The sequence below is a fragment of the Accipiter gentilis genome, chromosome 19 (genome assembly GCF_929443795.1).
Source record: "Accipiter gentilis chromosome 19, bAccGen1.1, whole genome shotgun sequence".
In the NCBI taxonomy this organism is placed as follows: Eukaryota; Metazoa; Chordata; class Aves; order Accipitriformes; family Accipitridae; genus Astur; species Astur gentilis.
Window position 1 is genome coordinate 3,328,608 of NC_064898.1, and position 19,408 is coordinate 3,348,015.

Here is a 19,408-nt window from a genome sequence, read left to right on the forward strand (position 1 = left end):
AAACTGACTAAAACAGAAGTCAAAGCTCAACTGTTAACATGAGACCTGAAGTGTAAGCAACAAAATTATGATGTGCAGACCAAAGTGACAGTCCACTGGAAATGTGCGTGGCTGCCTGTCAGCTCACCCTCTTCCTGAAGAGCATGTCATGGGGTGTCTCGCAGCACTCCCCGGCCTTTCAGCCTCCCAGGCTGGTGGGATCCGGAGACGTGCAAAAGCCCCTGTGCTTCCCATCATGCAGAAGTGACAGAGCCCGGGCCACGCGTTGGCACTGGCACCACCCGTGGTCCCAGTCCCTTGGCTCCTACACCAGCTTTTGTAAACAGCATCTATAAAGATTTCAGTAACTGGAAGAATTTAGAATATGGGGTTTTTTTCCAGAATTGGAACAAAGCTAAACTTTAAACTTTTGTTTTCTCCGTAACACAGAATGCTATCTCTTCTCAGACTAAACATACATAAAAATGAAGCAATGTGCTTCAATATGGCCAAATCCAGAGATTCTTAAATTGCTTTGTCTTAGTCCAGTGTGCATCTAAATAGACTCTCCCTGCCAAATCTCCAGGGAGACATCCCACAAACTTAACAGGCCAGGCTTCTTATGAGTGTTTTGTGCTCTCAGAGCAGAGTTGAAACTGCCACAGCAAGCCAGAAGCTGCCGTCACTGATATCCTAAACAGCTTACTGTTAATACAGATTATATTTCATTTTTTCCATTGAACTACGCTCTCAGAGTTTAAATCATGCCATATATCATCCTGTTATGAATTTGCAAGCAAAGAGGAAGAATACACGTTTACAAGTACTGTGACCTCCACTGCCACCAAATGCATCAAGTGTGTCTTTTCTCAAACTGCTCTAGCTGTCTTAAAAGAAGACTTCTGTTCCTACCATTAACACTGAAAGGCCATTCCAGAAGCTCTTTCTGCCAAGGGCTATCCATGACTTCTACGAGTCAGCCTCATTGTATTGATACTGAACATTTATCCTTTTGTGTGTGTGCGCATATGGTCCTTTAACTCTAAATTTTCTTCCTGTCATTGATATTTATGTCCAGAAGTATTTACAGAGTGCATTAGTGTGACTCTAATTCCTTCCCTTCCTTGGTATCATTTGTCTCCTACTCATCCCATTTTACTGAAGGCTCCAGTCCCTCGCTGTGGCCAATATCTCTTTCTCCTCTTGTGCTTAGTTAATCTTCCTTCTTAACAACTCACCTTTTCTTTCTGCTGGCACGTTTTCTCTCAAGTGAAGTAATTCAGTTCTTCCTCCAGAAGCCAGTCTCTTCTTTCATGTTTTATTCATGGTCATATTCCGTGGGTCACCTTCTCCCTCAGACATCTGTCCAGTCTTCATTTCAGTAATTTCCTAAACATCCCGAGATGTTGTCTACAACTTTATTCTTCTGTACCATTCTTCTGATTTAATCTAAAAATCAGCATTCCCAGTTCTACCTGTGACACTCTTCTATATGCTTTGGCAGGCAAATACCCAAGCATGAGTAGTTTTTATTTAGTACTTAAAACAGGTTAACACACATCCTGTAATTTCTACAACCTGTCATCATTGTATATTGAGGTCACCTTCCCTACTTCAGAAGCACTTCTTCATCATTTCCTCTTCTTTATTTTCACCATCATGGAAAGGAAGAAGAAAATCTCCTTGTGTACTTTTTTTTACTTACAAGTCCATGCAAGCAGGCTCCTTTGATTACTGGCTTCTCAGCTTTTTTAAAACTGCCAAGATCAGCCTTGCACCTTCAAGTTAAGTTCAGCATTTTAACTGTTTTCATCAGCAACAACCAAACACACAAATCACACACTCAGTTGCAAGGATTAGCAAACAGCCCTCAAACTCTGCCAACCACTAACAGAAAACCACAGGACTCTACAAACTGGAGCTAAGCAAACTATGCAGCATCCGCATGCACATAGCTGTCTGTTCTTTCCTGTTTCTCCCAATGTAAGAAGGATATGCATCACAGTCAGCAAAAATAATTAAAATGAAACAGCTCCAAATGCCCACACCCTGCACTGCTCTCTATTCCCTGTCCTAATGGTCACTGCTTGCCAACAGTACCACCAGCTGTACAGACATATTCACTGCTTCTGTCTAGTTGAAGAAATACTGAAAGATAGGGGAAAAAAATGTTTTGTTCCCCAGAGTAGACTGGGAAGGAGATGCTGTTACTCAAAGAAAGAGTTAATAAATGTGAGGAATGAAGCTAGGGTAATTACCCAAGAAAGTGCCAGAGTCTGATTTAATTTCTACCAAAGAAAGAGACATCAGAATTTGACCTTCTAGAAGGTGGGCATGTGATGAGTGAAGCAACTTTCTCTTACGTCACAGAGCATTTCTTCCTCACAGAAGACGACACTTTTAACAGAAAGGACTGCCTCTGCACTTTCAACCTGCTGACAGTTGCAGAATAGAGGTTTCCACTTGACCTACCATGGGAAAAGCTCTAAGAACTCCTTGCTTTCGGTCAAAAGGGAAAGGCAGGCACTAAAAAATGGTGAACTATCTTAAATTAAAATACACGTTTCACTCTGCAAAAATTGAAGCTAGGCTTTATTTTCCAGGTCCCAACAATATCCTTATGTACAGGTAGGAATTATGCCCATCAACTACCTTAAGTACTGGAAACCTTCCATAGAAACAAGGTGAAATGGAAACTGGAAAAGTCTGTCATACAAAGGAATGTACAGTAATAGGAGTCCTTCCACACACTTCACTTCGGATCCCCCAAAACTACAACAAACACAGGATCTCTTCCACTTGAGGAAAGAGGTTGAAGGGGAGAACCAAGAATATCTCATACTTTATGAGGTTTTATTAATGCAAAATGAAGAAGTATCAAGGAGCAGACAGCTTTACACTCATGTACCCACTGAGACTTTATGAGATGTGAATTTTATGTTGCCTGTCTAAATGCCCTTATCTGTATTAAAATGCTGTTAATCAGTAGTCATTATCTTTCTGGCACTGAGCAGAGCCCTGCCCAACATGTTAAACAAAAACTTTGATCTTACATTAAAAGCAAGCTATTTAAAAAGGAAGCATACTAGATTACCTTGAATAGGAACCAGAGATATCACCTCCGTACCTCCAGCAACAGCTACTGCAATAATTAAAAATCAGGCACGTGGCACTTAAAATGAGCTATGAAAACACAGGTTTGGGGCTGCCTGTAAAATTAAACACAGAGATTTGCAGCTACAAAAACCACAATTACTAAGCACTAAAATCCTCATAGTAACAGGGACCCTCAGAAATCCTCATCGTCGTCATGAACAGCAAAAAAGTTGAGGTAGGACTTAACATACCTACGGGCTCGACCTGCTGCTCTTCCACACAGAGAACACACAAATTCTGCTTCCATCCCACTGCAGTCACCAGCATAGTCTTTCCAAGTCCCGCCTGTTGTGTTTTAGTGAGATTTCTTAAATCTCTAAAAAGCTTTTCAACGTATAGAACCCCTACACTTGAGGGAGGCCCACTCTTGCTTTTTCATGGTAACACCTTATTCTCCACATAGTTCTGATACTTCTGTAATTAAAAATCAAAGTACCCTGTAAAGATAACAAACCCCTTTTCTGTTACAGCGGAATATTTGAAAACAAAATTCCTTTTGCAAATGTGTGTGCAATCAGGTAGAAATGGCAAGGGGAAGGTTACATACTCTATCTTTAGAGCTAATTTTAATAAAATGAGCATCCTTGAAACCCAAACTCCTCAGTTTATCACATTTTAAAATGGAACTCAATTTATATTTTTTTTCTTTTGACGATTAAAGCTTGAGAAAGGTATGCTATAGCTTTTAATATAATTTGTGAACATAGTGTAACCATCTGTAGCTACCGGCACAGAAAACTGCAGCATCACATCTGAATTTGCTGTATGGTTTGACTGCACTTCTTTGTCATCTCTGACATTTGAAAGATACCCAATTCAAATGATTAGTGATTACAATAATCACTACTGCAATAAATTCTTTACAAATATATACTACCCAGCTGATACTCAAAACCAGAAACAGAACCAATTTCTTCTTTGTTCTTCTCTGAATTAAGTCTTAAGAAAGCAAAAATAGGAAAAAAAATTAAAATACTATTACTTAGAATTATTCCTTCTTTTTTCTAAACATTCTGTATGTCTTCACAACTACAATGAGCTGTGTTACTTTCAGGAAAATCCAAAGTCACTCCATCTGCACTGAGTGAAAGCTTGAAGGCTGTCTGAATTTTGAAAGAAACAATACACACCGAGAAAAGATCATTCCCCTGTGCGGCAATTACTGACACTTTATTAGGTTTAGCACTGAAGGTCAACAAAAGAGTACTTACCTTTTGTTTTGGAAAGAGTTTTGGAATAGAAATCAGTCTGTTGCTACGTGACTGGTTTCCAGGCAGCAATTCCCCTCACTTCTTCAGGGAAACAACGTGTTCTTCTGTTTCTGCAAATGCTGTTTATATTGAGTAAATCCAAGTATGCTCAACTCAGACAATATACTGTGAACCAGTAATGAAAAAATGCATTTGCAAAAACCAGAACATAATAGAGTGAACTCTCTCAACTCCTACCTGGTGAAAGAGACGCATCATATACACGACAGTTGCTGGCATTACATTTTCTGGCTGTTGACTTGAGAGAATGCCAACTTTTATGAACTATATTTGATCCATTCAATTTATTTTGTGAATAAACATGTACAACTTCTTCCATTTCTTACCGTGTTTGAAGGGCTTAGACATATCAAAAGCAACAAGTGTCAGTGGAAATGCTATAAAATGGTGAAGTTTTCACCGAATACTGATCAACATCCCTCAATAACAAACCAAGGATGCATCCACAAAATGTTTTTTCATACAAGTTTTTTTACGCTATTTTTATTTGCTTTTTTTTATAAAAAGCGTCTCTTACTCTGTCCACTTAGCATCTGTTATGACCCACTTGTGAAAGTTCAGAAAAATGAAAGGTAATTAAAAAATTCAGTACAATAGGATGAAATCCATTCAAACTAAATTTAAATATTGATATTTAGATCAAACTGCATTGCCTGGTTTTCACCAGCCCCGACTTGAACAACCTGAATTGAATCAAACTAGTATTTGATCATTTATTCGGATAATAAGTAACTCAGAAAGACAGAGCCCAAAATCCACATTCATATCTGTTGAATTTTAAAGGACTTGAAGGAAATGGTTTTGTCTTTTAATGTCATTACCATCCAGTAAAATAAATTATTAGACATCAGCTTTCACTAGCTATTAAGCTTTACACTTGTGAGGGTCTTTGGTTTGAATAAATGCAGAAAGAAGATGCTTAAAACTGCATATTGTAAATAAGGAAACAAGTCAGAAAACATGCATAGTAAGAGTTAGCCTGCTCATTTGCTAAGAACCAAATGTTTATGACAACACAATTTATCTTTTAAGAAACAAACAAGTTCTGCAAGCTCAGTTTCCCTGGAAAGAAGAGACAAGAATGCCACAGAGAAGGATTAGGAAGAAACCTGGGACCAGACCTTTTGGGTAATGTAAGACATAAGCAGCAAAAGGCTAGGCAGCTGAGAGCGGGTTTTTTTGTGTGGGATGATACAACCACATCTTTTCTGATGGAGCTATGAGAACTGTATCCCCAAGCAGCACTGTCTGGTGCTGCACACATCCTCCAGGTTATGTGATGAAGCAGTACAACTGTACCGCCTTCTGATCCAAGTCAAGGCTGTGTTTGTTGAGAGCAACTGACCAAACTCACCTACAAAATCACATGCAAGCCACAGACACGCATTAAAGAACATTATTCAAGTTGCAAGTCAATCACTCAAGAATTTTGTAAGAGAAGAATTTAATTTGCACGTGGAAATGTAATTCACTCCTTACTGTATGTGGTGTAACTTAATCTTTTACTATACGATTACATACACTTTCTCTATGGATATCAGGCTGTGTAGTCAAAAAAGCCATACTCTGTAGCTTTCTACTTCATTGTTTGCACAAGCTGAAAGATCTAATATCAATAAACTACGGAGATGTAAGAAGGAAAAGAGGATCTCAGTGTTAAAGCTGTTCACTTCTCTGCCCTGAAGAATTAGGCTCTATCTCTGCCTCTACTGAAGACTCCTACCTGGAGGGGTCAGGGATGGGAGCTCTTCTGCATGAACTGCATGTCCCTTACTTTCCCTGTAGGTGATTTGAGATTTTGGGATCTGACTTGTAGAAGAACTGGAAGTATAATGTAACTGACCAATATTCTGAAAAGATGACATACCAGGAAAAGGGCACTAACAATCAGTGGACACTTGGGGTCTTAATCGCATCTGTGTTTCAGTTCCTAATTCATGAAACGTAAACCTTGCTGCCTTACACTGTTGTGTAGAGAAATATCCACCAATTGTGAAAACGCTGGATGACAGTCAGTAGGACAAAACTAATCCTGAGGTTCTGATGCTAAAACAAGTACTGGTAGACTTTCCTGGTTTAATTATACTTTTTACATGGTGTAGGCAAGTCTGTGCCTCAGTTTCTCATTTGTTAAATAGAAAAGCACCTTCCTTCTCCATAGGGCTTTTATGAGAACAAGCATATGCTTGAGATTATGAGGGACTCGGACAGATACGATGGTGATGTGGGTCATACTCACTGTGAAACACGGTCAAGTACACCCCAAGGTACTAAATGAAGAACTCAAAGGTATCAGGACCAGGAATTTAATCTGAAATTTTACCCACATTTTCCCCACCTGTATTTTCTCTTGACTTATTTGTATCACTAAACGATGCAAAAGTAATGCAGGGAAGTGGCAAAAAGTTGAATAAGGCATGCGCTGGATGTTTTCTTGGTGTTCCTGTCTAATATACGATACTCATTAGGATGTAACTCCTGCCGGTAAGCGTATGTTGAGCAGATGGACATCAACAGAGTTCGTGAATGTGTATTAAGGTGCAACAGATCATGCCTTAATGGCCAGTTAGGCTGAATCCTTTCTCCTGTCACTGGAAGGATTTGTACACACTTTTGCTTAATTCTCCCCGAGAATCCACAATGTTTGCTTCCAGCAAACATTGCAATTACACCATATACAGATACGCTGCATAAAAATTATGTAGAGCAAACGACTCACACCACTTACTAGACTAGCTGGGGGAGCAGAGGGTCTTTTTTCCCAGTGTTCACACTCAAAAAAACCTATACTCTGTCAAGAAAATCTCTCAGTATGACATTTCGGCCACCTCATTAACTCGGTAAGATTTCATTATCAAATGCATGAATTCTCCTTACAGTCACACTAAGCATTTCCACAGCAACCTTAGTAAACCAGCGCTGGACCTGCACAGCTGAACGCATCCCCTCACCCACCCAGCACGGCACTGGCAAGCGTCGGGGCCAGAACTGAACATTTCTGCAGAATACAGAAGGTGCTTTAACGCGGTGCGTTTCCACTAAGTTGAAATAACCGCGAAGTTCCTACCTCCCATCTACGAGCCTTGCCGCCTTTACCCCACAGAATCGGCTGCCCGCGCTCCGGCGGGCACGTCGATCCGGTTTCAGGATCGCCGAGACCGGTGACAGGTCTACCGACGGGGTGGGCCGAGGGCAGCCTCCGCACCTTTCCCCCCGGCACGACCCCAGGGGGCCCGGGAGCTACCGGGGTCCCCTTCCCGCTGCCCGCCATTTACCTGGAGCAGGTGGTGGGCCGCCCGGTAGCCGAGACGCGGGCCTCCCCGCACGCCGGGCGGCAGTCGCCCCGTCCCGTAGCCGTGCCAGGCCACCACATAGGGGTTGTCCATGGTCAGCCAGTAGCGCACCTGCCCGCCGAAATGCCGAAAGCAGAGCTCGGCGTAGTCACGGAAGAGCCGGGGCAGGACGGGGCTGGCCCAGCCGCCGAAGGCGTCCTGCAGGCCCTGCGGCAGGTCCCAGTGGTAGAGGGTGACGACGGGCTCGACGCCCAGCTCCCTCAGGCGGCCCAGCAGCCGCCGGTAGTGGGCCAGCCCGGCGGGGTTGACGGGCGCCGTGCCGTTGGGCAGCAGCCGGGCCCAGGCCAGCGAGAAGCGGTAGTGGGAGACCCCCAGGCGCCGCAGCCCCTCGGCGTCGCGGTAGAGGTTGTTGTAGCTGTCGCTGGCCACGTCGCCGCCCGCCGGGCCCGGCGGGACGGACCCCGTCGGCGCGGCGGGGCGGTGGGCGAAGGTGTCCCAGACGGAGGCCCCTTTGCCGCCCTGGCGCCAGCCGCCCTCCGTCTGGTACGCGGCGCTGCCCGCCCCCCAGAGGAAGCCGTCGGGGAAGGTGTCGTGGAGGAAGAGCTGGTCCTGCGGGTAGGGCAGCCGGGCGAAGCGGGACCAGGTGCCCGCGCCCTGCCCCGGCGCCCCGAGCACCGGCTGCCCCAGCACCAGCAGCAGCGGCAGCAGCGGCGGCGGCGGCGGCGGCGCGGCGGGGGCCATGCTCCCGGCGGGGCTCCGCGACGGCGGCTCCCTCCTCCCTGCCCCCCCGCCCCCCCGCCGCCCCCTTTTATCTCACCTCGCCTCTCCCCCCCGCCCCGGTGGGCACGGCTATTAATAATTACCTCAGAGCTGCCGTCTGCCTCCTCCTCGCCCGGTTCCCTCGGGCAGAGCTGCCTCCGGGGGCGGGATCCAGGGGGTGAGACGGGGCGGGCGGGGACGAGAGGGCGGCAGCGGGGCGGGGGATCCTGAGGGGAGAGGTGGGCGCTGTGTCCCCTGCGGGGTCGCCTCTGTCACACACCCCCCCACACACAGAGTCCCCCCGGCCCCTCAGGGCGCAGGTCCCGTCCGCGGGCGACCGGGGCGGACGCACCTCGGCTGCGGCTCCGGTGCTCCCTTCGGAGGCGGGCCGCTCGCCGCTGCCCCGCGCCCCTTTCCCCCCAAAAAAATGTTTTTGGGGTTTTTTTTTTGTGAGGAGCCCGCGGAGAGACTCGACGGCCGGATCAGTCGCCTGTGAGGAACCGCACGGCGTCGCCCCCTTCCCGCCCCCCCCGCCGCCGTCGGGGAGCCCGGCGGGCAGCGGACGCGGCGGCGGGGCTGAGGGGAGGCAGCCAGGCGGGAAATAAAAATTATTTTTCCTTCACCCAGCATTTCCTTCATGCTACCTTGGCAAGGCACATCGCGTCGGTAGCAGTAATTAAGGAGAAACTCGTTGTGCAAGGGCGTCATACGCTCACCCCCCTCAAACACCCCCCCAGTAACTCAGGGACTGTCACCTCCCAGTAAAAACTTCTCTTTTCTGGAGTAGGAGGTCGGTGTATTTGGTTGTTTACCGCATGCAAAACAAGTTCCAGTTAGAAACGCCTCACAGATCTTTATGGGGAGGAAATAAATCGAGCTAAGTTTGATTATTGAGTTATACTTTTGAACCGATTCTGTGGGCATGAGGGATGGACCTCTCGTTAAAGGCAGGTCTCAGCTGCCGCTCTCATCTCCTTCGGGCAAAACAATTTGAGCCGGTCTGCAAAGTGAGAACTGGCTCAGCACATTGCAAAAACCTGGTATTCAGTTGCGTGAACTCTTAACACGAGTTGTCTAAGAATACAACACACCTACCAGACAGGCTGTTAAGGACAGGGAGACGTCCCCGGCAGATAACATTGTTGTTCAACTACAGAATGAAGGCATTTAGAGAATTTCATTTTATTTTTAGAAAATAAATGCCCTCAGGGGAAAACTACATGTAATCACGAATAACGAGTCGATGGATTTAAATGCCAGTTGTGACCTGCCGAAGGTTTCCTCTGGTGCGCAGGATGGGCTCTCGCACCTCGTGAGCACAGACAGGGCGTTCGCTTTGCCTCTTTCTAGAACATTCCAACTTCCACCTTTTCTGCACCGATTCGGGATGGTTTCAGGTGTTGTTTTATGGTGTTTTAAGGAAAAGACCAAAGGTGTAGAGTACAGGATTGCAGTTAATCTTCCATTAGTGGCGATTAATTTATTCCCATGTTAGAGGGACCATCTTAACAGCGCAGGAGAGCACTGACACCCCTTCCCTAAGGGGTGGGGTGGGAGCAGGGGGTGGCAGGCTCAGAACCAGGGCTGGTCATCGCCTTCCGCAAGTGAATTTCCTGTACAGCCTGACAAGCCGCTGAAATTTGATTACAGTCTAAGTAAATGACAACTTGAGCTCCAGCAACAGAGCTGCAGCAACAGAAAAAGGTGTTAGCATCACCTGGTAGTTACTTGCAAAAGCTGGAGATGAGTTGTTAAGAGCACAGTGGTGCTGCTGCTGTTGTCTCTGTGCAAGGCGTGCAGAGCCAGGCTCCTGTTCAGCTGCTGGCCTGATTTCAGTCGAAGTGTAATGCCTTCACTGGAGCTTGCTGCAAAAGTATTTTGAAAATCGGGATGTAGAGACATGCCTCAGAAATACCTCAGCCTAAAACAGAGTATTAGTGGCGCTAAGTGCATTGCTGACATTTAAGGAAAAAAACCTTCACTGGGTATCTGGGAATACAAGAGTTTTTAAAATATATCTTGATACATTCTCTTTTCATTTGCTAATTATTAACTAAAACCTAGATCAATCCTATTTATACTTAGGCAGCACCAATAAGTAGGCACTTAAGTGAAGTTCCTTCATTAGGAGCTCATGTCTTCCACAGCCTCTCAACAGCCAAAGGAAAGAAATAGCCTCATGGTGTAAGTCAGCCTATCTAAGATCTTTGTCAACTTCTAGAGGTGGCTACCTTCTCCAAAAACTGTCCAGGAAGCTTACAGTGACTGTGCTCCTGAAGCAAGCAGCCCATTTTTGAGGGATGAAGTCTGGCTATAAGTTGCTGGCACAAAGCTGTCACTTCACCTGTATGTCTGTTAGACGAGAACTTTTTTTATTATTATTTTTAGTGTAAATGTCAGAAAATGTGCACTGTGGCCTCCAGTTGCTTGTTTTTTTGTTACAGAGAAAGCTTGTTTTCATGTTTTAGGACAACACAATCACCCACTGCTCTGAGCCAATTTTTTTTTAATTTTTTTTTTCCCCCTAACAGACAGTCTAACAAACTCTGTGCAATATTAACCATGCAGAAAGGCCAGCCAAACACTTGCAGACATCCAGGTCTCCCTCATGGCTCCTTGAGTTCAAAGCATGGCTCCATTGTGTCTGTGTTGCTGAGCAAGCACACTTCCAACTCAGCCCCAGGCCAGCAGATCAGCATTTACCTTTCAGCCTCTTTGTACTGGTGATTACTGGACATTCAGGTTTTGATAATACATATAACGGATACTGTAAGTGTCAGTATAAGTTTCATTCAGGCTGTGCTGAGATTTTCTTTGCTAGCTATGCAGTCAATGTATGCAATCAAATTTGACAGTGTTGACTGAGCATTTCTGTTTCTACCCCAAAGAGGCTGAATCTTCTGGGATACCTAATTTTACATAAAGTAACTCTATTACTGCCTTAGATTCATTTAACAGCTTTCCCTGAGGTCACATCACTAACTGGCTTCAATGCAGCAAACCCCTTCCCCATTTTAAAATCTCTGCAGAAGAGCTAGCAGCCTTACACTGGTAGCATCTGTGCTCTTCACTGGGGTAGAACAAGTGGTCTCAGTGCATAAACCTGCCATCTTCTGTTTTAATGCCCCTTCTCTGTTCACAAGCGTATTTCCAAACAAAGACAAGGATACAGTGAGAAATAGCCTTGTGTAATAGATTTACACTCTCAACACTTCATCTCAAGACACAAAAGTACTTGCTACCAGCTGGGGACACTGCTTAAAAAAATCACTGCCTGAATTAGACTTCAGCATTTTCTCTATGCTTCCATCATTGCATAACAATACTACTTCTTTATTCTGTCTGCTTAATGCAAACTGCTAACCTGTCAAATTTTGCTTCCACTTGCTGATGAATAGGCGTTCCCAATGGAAAGCTGTGCAACAGCGTTCTAGATTTACCTTCTTCATCCCTGCCAGAACATCATAGCCTACCAGGCAAATAAGCTCTTCCTCAATTTTTCTCAGAGAAGAAGTTGGAAGTCCAATTTTCCTGAAAAAATGCAGCCTTCCATACCTATTCCTTCTTTCTCTTTTGATCACACTAGTTATATGCATTCAATGTAGATTCAGAATGACTTTAAAGACAGCTAGTAACTAACTGTATTGCAATTAGAAACATGGTGTTGTCAGGTCCAAAATATGCCTGCTGTTGTAACAAATTCATGTAGTGCTGAAGAATGCTTGTGAAGATGTCAAATCCTCCTCTGTTCTAGCCGTTAAGTACCAAATCACTCTCATCTCCACTTTTTTGTAGTTGGGAATGGTGGTAGAGAACCTGAAATGCCTTTTTTTGAATCCTGGGGACTCTAGTCATCTCCTGTTTCAAGGGTGACAAATTCTTCTTATCCCATAAATGACTCTGAGTTGTTCTCCTTTATTCTGTGGTAGGATCTAGTGTGAGGTGGGACATTAGAAACCTGAACTCCAGTAGTTCTTTCTTTACCCTTTTGTAACTGTGTCTCCAAGAATCCTGAACGTCCCCTTGTAGGAAAAGTGGGATTCTAAATCCTTTGGCCCTTCTTACTTTGGAAGGTGACAAGGAGTAACTTCAAGGCAAACCTAGACATTTATACTATATTCACATAGAGCAAGGATGACAATCCTGTTGTAACCTAGGAGGGGATGTGTGGTGTCTGGATGCTTCCCCATACCTGGATGGCAGGGGCTGCAAGGCCTTCCTAGTCTTCAGGGGAAGAAGTTACAGGGGAACCAGTAAACCCATTTCAAACCCTGAATCACAGAAGGTGATGGGGATGGGAAGAAAGGTAAAACACCATCTTGGAATGGCATTTCATATTTCATTGGAAATAACATCTTGGAAATCCCGTCTCTTGCTTCTTGGGAGACCGCAAACACCTCCCCATTATCCAGATGATGAGACAAAGGTTTGTACATGATCCCCCAATCTTCAAAAGTGCCTTCTGAATTGGTAGAAGAAGGGGTGGGCAAAGACAGAAAGGAAAAGAAGTTGCCTCTCTCCTGAGAAGGGAGATGGTGAAGAGGTGGATACGGCCTCGCTCTTCCTGTCCTGGGCAGGGGACATTGGCTTGGCTGGCAAGAAGGGTCCAGAGCTGAGGGAGAAAAGTCAGAGGTGTTGGAGAGAGAACAGAAGAGTGCTCCTTCCCAACTCCAGCCATGCAGCTTATGAGCCACAGGCTTCAGCTCCGTTTTAGGCAGGAAACAAACCCTGGTTGCAGTGGTTGAAGAAACAGGCCTGTCTCCCCAGGGTCTGCTGAGCCTGTATGAACAAGCAAGGGTGGATGTCCACGGAAGTTACAGACCAAAAAGGGAGTTGCCTGATGAGTTCTGGCAATTTTAGGGTAGAAAATCCTGGAAAACAGAGGGACTGGATCACTCACAGGTATGAAATAGGTTTAACAATTTAGATGGTACCTGCATAGACTGGATCTCAGGCCTAAGAGGTGACTGTGAAAATCACCGTTTGTGGTCCCTGATGCGGTATAAAAAGGAACAGAAACATAATTTCACTGTTCTCACTTCTATTTTAATTTCTATTTGTGATACACTGTTATCATTTTGAAACCAATTTCATTCAGTCTCCACAGGATGGCTCAAAAGCTTGAATCCTGTGGCTCAGTCTGGAGCTGACAGCACTCTGGAGACACGTATGGTGACTTTTCATATACAGTCATCCTATCTCTTCAGTTCAGGCACAGCTGAAGCATTTCTCTTCACTCTTCAGATTCCTACTATTTTAAAACCTCTGGCAAAATGCCACATCTTCTATGAAAAGAAAGATCCACAGGGGCTTAAATGAAGAAATAAAAAGCACTACTATCAAAAAATGAAAATGCAATGCTAAGTTTTATGTACATGAAAGTTGAAATTTTTATGCATTAAATTCAGTCAGGGAAGAATATCCTGCAAAATGACTTCTATCATCATTTCTTTAGATCACTTTCCATAGGTAAATTGATAAGAATTACTCTTGCTAAAATCACAGCAGAACAAGTTAGTGCTTGCTAAATTAGTATTTCAATAAGCAGTTGAATGACACCTCAGTTCAGATACTTATTTCTTGTTGGTTTCAGCTCATGCCAATATTGGTCTTCTTTACTGCAAGGCAAAGAAATAGGAATGGTTTTAGGAAGTGTGTTAATTATTTTTAAGATTTTCTGCCTAAATGACTCTTCTGCAGTTAAAAGTTATATCATTTTAAACTGAGCTGAGCTGAAACTTTGTAAACTAGTCGTTTAAACTATATTGCACTATGCTGCTCCATTACTAAATGTACAGGCAACCCTGGCTGCAAACGCATACACATTTTTCAGGGCTACAGGCATATGATGCTCTTTAATAAACACAACTATTATATTATACAAAATCCATTTTGACTGAATAGCAAAAACTCAGTCTCTGTACTGTGTGACGTGTGTGGTACTGAAATGTGATTTATAGTCAACTGAGAAGCCATTTAGTCTTTTAGTGCTGCTTCATACTCACATAAATGTACGTGGGAGCTATTCCCAGATACTCTAGCAAACCTTTACTCCTGTGTTTCTGAGACTGGCTCAAAACCATTGGGAAGTCAAGACATTTATTACCAAAACAGTAGGTATGCACAGTTTAGGGTCTACCTCTTCAAATGTGGTTGAGGAGTTGAACCAGATTAGGCCAAGATAGAGTATGCTGCAACAGTCCAGTCTTGAAAAGTAGACCTTTCTAATAAAAGAAGAAAAAAAACACCTTGAGAATTATTGCAATGAATTTAACCTCTGAGACATGAAAGCATAGATGCATGGCCAGTAGCCAAAGCATTCTGCATTAAGCAGTTCTTCACAGCTCCTATCCAGAAGAATTGGTGCACTACTTCAAAAACTGAAAGCCAGATAATTTCTGTAGTAAGTTTTAGGTTCTTGTGAGGGTTTTTTTCTGTACTTTTCCTGCGACTTTTGAACATTGTTTGAAGAAATAGCTTTTTACCTATCACACTGCAAAGTGGCAGTCACCAGTCTGTAGGCTTCTAAAAGCAACAGCTATCCAAGTGATCCGGCCCCGTGGAAAGACTGGAGGAGTATCTGCAGGTTCTTGCTAGGTCCTGTATGTGGGCCAGCAGCAGAGACTAAAGCACTTCTATGAAGGCGTGCAGTTATGAAATTTAAAGCTTGTAGCTGGGCAGCTAAGTAATGAGAAGCTTGAGACTGTCTGATAGGCAGTCAGATACTAGATGAACACATGGGATGTCTGTAGTCTATCAAAGAACTAAGAAGCCTACACAGGATACATGTCATGTAGGGAGGATAATGTGCAGACCAGAAAACATCCAAAGATGGCACATAAAGATATATAGCCTAAAGTAAACACACGTTACTGGTAATGACTTGAGCTCGTCTAGATGTTTACCTTATAGAAAAAATAATTATCCAATTCAATAATGCATAACAGAAGTAGAGCAGAATATAGTGGCTAATAAAAGGATGCTTGATATAATCTATGAAGGACTCATTAAGTGTGTGTAAAGAGGACTTGGGTTCTGTGGATTCACATTGCTGAAATCACTGCTATGTTTTCACAGTGCAGTGTTATGCTGTGTCTACCATACATGTCTACCATTTCTGAGCAAAGAAACCTCTGTGAGAATTCCCATGCTCAGTTGAGCTGTGGGGCTGGGCAAGGCTAAGCAAGCTGGGCCATCAGAACAGGCTCTGGAGCTGGGCTGGGGGATGTCAGAAACACCTTGGAGGAGCAGTAGTTGATTCCTGCAGTGCTTGGAGTCAGTTACCCCTCAAATATCAAGAGTTATGAGAATGAGGGGCAGATCCCTGCAAAAATTATCTGGCTTGCAGCCTTCCACAGTTAACAAAACTGATGAACTAAGAGTAGGACTTAGCTTTCGATAAGGCACCTGAATGTAGTTAATCTGCTTAGAGGTTTCTATACGTAAGCTGAGAAATTAATTCAGTAGCTTAAACACAGGCATCTTTTGTCATTGTAGACACGGTGGTGTACCCTGTCAGACCTCTGGCTCCCACTTCAGAAGTTACCAGTCTTGTGTCCTACCTGGCAATTCCACATTAATGTCTTAAGGGCCCCAGGGCATCTCAGTAGATGCCTATGTTTAGGTAACTGAATTGAGCCCATGACAGTTCAGGGAGATCTAACCAATGTAATACATGCAGCCTAGAGAGTGATTCAGCTCACCCAAAGGTAAGCACCAAGGAAAGGTTCACCTGCCCAGACACATATGCCTGGTTCCATCTCCAGCAGCCCATGGTGTCTGGCATGTCTGCATGGGAGTTACTGATATTGCACAGAGGGCTCATTTCAGCTGCCCACATATAGTTGACATGACTTTTGGCTAGGTACCCCACCTGTCTTCCACTTAATATTCTGAAACAACACAGGTCTCCTGTAGATCCTGTGTTATATCTATCAGCTTTAGGTGGACGACATGGTGACTGTATGGCATGACACAATGGTGGTGAAATAACACCATCTACCTTCCTGTGGGCAACTGAATGTGGGAGACCTACATCCTCCCGTAATGGCAACTGGAAGTCAAACAGGATACCCTCATACATTCGGAATGGTACCCAATGCCGTGTGTAAGGCTGGGGGTCCTGATCATAGTGGCTGTTCACGTCCCCAGTTACACATAGTCTGCTATGGTCAGACTTCTCTGCGTTCTGCATCATCCAGCTCTTGTTGAAGACATTTAGGTGCCTGAATCTCAACCTGAATCTCACTCTACTAGTAATCTGATAGAAATTTTTATCTTAACGCCATTAAAAACATTCTTATACATCATACATCTACCACCATACTAAGGCCTTGCTTTACCCACATCTGAAATCACAGGAGGTTTAATCTTTTGAGCAATAAGATCCCCATCTCTTCCTTAGGGTGAAATTAGAGATGGGATAATATTTGTTAAGAGTGTCAGGATCTTCATACTTCTTCCTGAGCAGGAGCCACACTGCTACATGCTTTAGGTTTATTGCTTTCTTTAAATAATGGACTTACAACCTCTTCTTTAGATCAAAACAGCAGGGGCAAATCAGGAAGCTGTATGTGCTATCACTGACATCAGTTCTGTGAGATTAAGTGTTTATGAGAATATTTTGAATTTTCTCAAGGTCAGTGACTAGGTTTCCACCAGCCACTCTAATTCACTCCTACATGTCATATCTGCTGCAAATCAAAGAAGGATGAGCAATATAATAAGCAAGGAGGAGCTATGCAGCAATTATAATGCAGGTAGCTGAATGCAGGAGTAACAAACATGCCACAGTGATTAAGCAACACATGTTGGCACATCAATGTTTTAGTTCTCTTCATCCAGCAGGTAACTTCAGAAAATATTGATATTTGTGGGGTTTTAAGAAAAAAAGGTTTTGGTATATCTGCTCAATGGCTGTGAGGAAAGTCCCAAATCGTGGCTGAAGAAGGTATTGATTAAGCTTTGATATATATATATATTGGAGCTATATGTAAGAAAGTTAAGCAGACTAATTCTCTCAAATTGTCAGGCCTGTAGGAAGGTTATCTACTGTTTGGTGCAAGCATCTAAAGTAAGCATTTTCCAAGTGTAAATCTTTGATTTACAGTGCTCTTTTATGTGTGCCCAGAACGTAACCCATGCAAAAATTCAGCTTGAAAAAATGCTTTGGATTCCATGTAACTATGTTCAAATGCATTCACTGCTGGAAGAATGTACCCCCTTACCAGCATGGTGCATGTATTCTTCATCTAAACCTAAGTTTTTTTAAATTGCAAAAAACTTTCTTTGTAGCAAAAAAATCTTTCATATATACACAGTGAGGCTGTCCCACCCACAGAGAGAAAAGCAGACTCCTGGCATTATGAAACATGCTTCGTAGGAGACAGCAGTAAGTGCGTTTTAAATCTATTAGAAATAATAATAAAAAAAAAAGTACTACAGTTAGGCATCATCAAGCAATTCCTCCTTTTGGATGAAACAGGAAAAGGACTCTTTGCAAGGGAAGTCAGGGAGAAACAACATTTACTGGACCAATTTCTCTGTTAGGTACCAAATGGTAGCTATTGAGCAAGCTATACATTTTGGGTCATGCTGTCAGAGCAGGTGTTCATTTGGGCAATTTATGGTCACAAAGGCTGATATGGCTCCTTTCTGCCTGAATTCTGTAGCTTAGTGTCCTAGTTTTGGCTGGGGTAGAGTTAATTTTCTTTCTAGTAGCTGGTATAGTGTTATGTTTTGGATTCAGTATGAGAAGAATGTTGATAACACTGATGTTTTCAGTTGTTGCTAAGTAGTGTTTAGACTAAGTCAAGGATTCTTCAGCTTCTCCTGCCCAGCCAGCAAGAAGGCTGGAGGGGCACAAGAAGTTGGGAGGGGACACAGCCAGGACAGCTGACCCAAACTGGCCAAAGGGACATTCCATACCATGTGACGTCATGCCCAGTATAGAAACTGGGGGAGTTGGCCTGGGCAGCAGATCACTGCTTGGGAACTAACTGGGCATCGGTCAGCAAGTGGTAAGCAATTCCACTGTGCATCACTTGTTTTGTATATTCCAATCCTTTTATTATTATTGTCATTTTATTATTGTTATTATTTTCATTATTAGTTTCATCCTTTCTGTTCTATTAAACTGTTCTTATCTCAACCCACGAGTTTTACTTTTTTTCCCCAATTCTCTCCCCCATCCCACTGGGTGGGGAGTGAGTGAGCGGCTGCATGGTGCTTAGTTGCTGGCTGGGGTTAAACTGTGACACTTAGTCATAGATACCAAGGAGAGTTAATTTTGTCATTTTTTTAATTAACTTAGCATTTAAATTCCTGTAGGCCTGACTTTCAGCTGAAAAACAGATGTTCATTGAAAGGAAGGCATCTGTGTCCATTTCTCTATTAATTCTGTCTTCAGTTCAAATCAGGTTTTAACATAAAAAGCTGAAAATTTTGAGGAAGATGATCTATTAAATGCATCCACTTATTTTTCATGCCTTTTTTTTCATTGCTTCCTGAGAGTCTCCTTTCTGTATGCAATGGCTTTTCCGGATGTTCCCTTACAGTGCATGTGCTTTAAGGGCAGAGTATCAGTGCCTGCAGTGTGTGAGACTTGTCTTAGCATGTTTGCTATTATTATTTCAGCAGGCCAGCAGCAGTTTCCAGAGGATCACAAATGAAAGCAGGAAAATGGTGATTTTTCAAAGTGTGGCAGGTATCTCTGAAAAAAGCTCAGCAAAATTTCACACTGCGGGGAAAGCTTGCTTCCCAAGGCTAAGGGCATCCTCCAGACCTGTCTCACAGCTGTCGGTGCAGTCAGCACTGTAAGACCTTGAGGTTGGTGGATCTGGTCTCCAGAGATTGCAGCACTGCTCTTGTCTCTTAAAAATGCTGACTGGCTTGGCTTGGTGGCAAAGGCTCTGCCTGGTTTACTGTCTTCAAGCCACGACCCTTAGACAT

At 43.7% G+C, this 19,408-nt stretch overlaps 1 protein-coding gene across 1 annotated transcript in view; it reads right to left on the bottom strand.

The window, feature by feature from the left end:
- The window catches only part of KL (klotho), a 49,625-nt gene extending 41,185 nt beyond the window's left edge, over nt 1-8,440 (bottom strand). The window contains exon 1 of the mRNA XM_049822921.1: nt 7,682-8,440. Coding sequence (XP_049678878.1) covers nt 7,682-8,440 — 759 coding nt within the window. The remainder of the gene's footprint in view (nt 1-7,681) is intronic.
- Between the last annotated feature and the right edge of the window lie 10,968 nt (nt 8,441-19,408).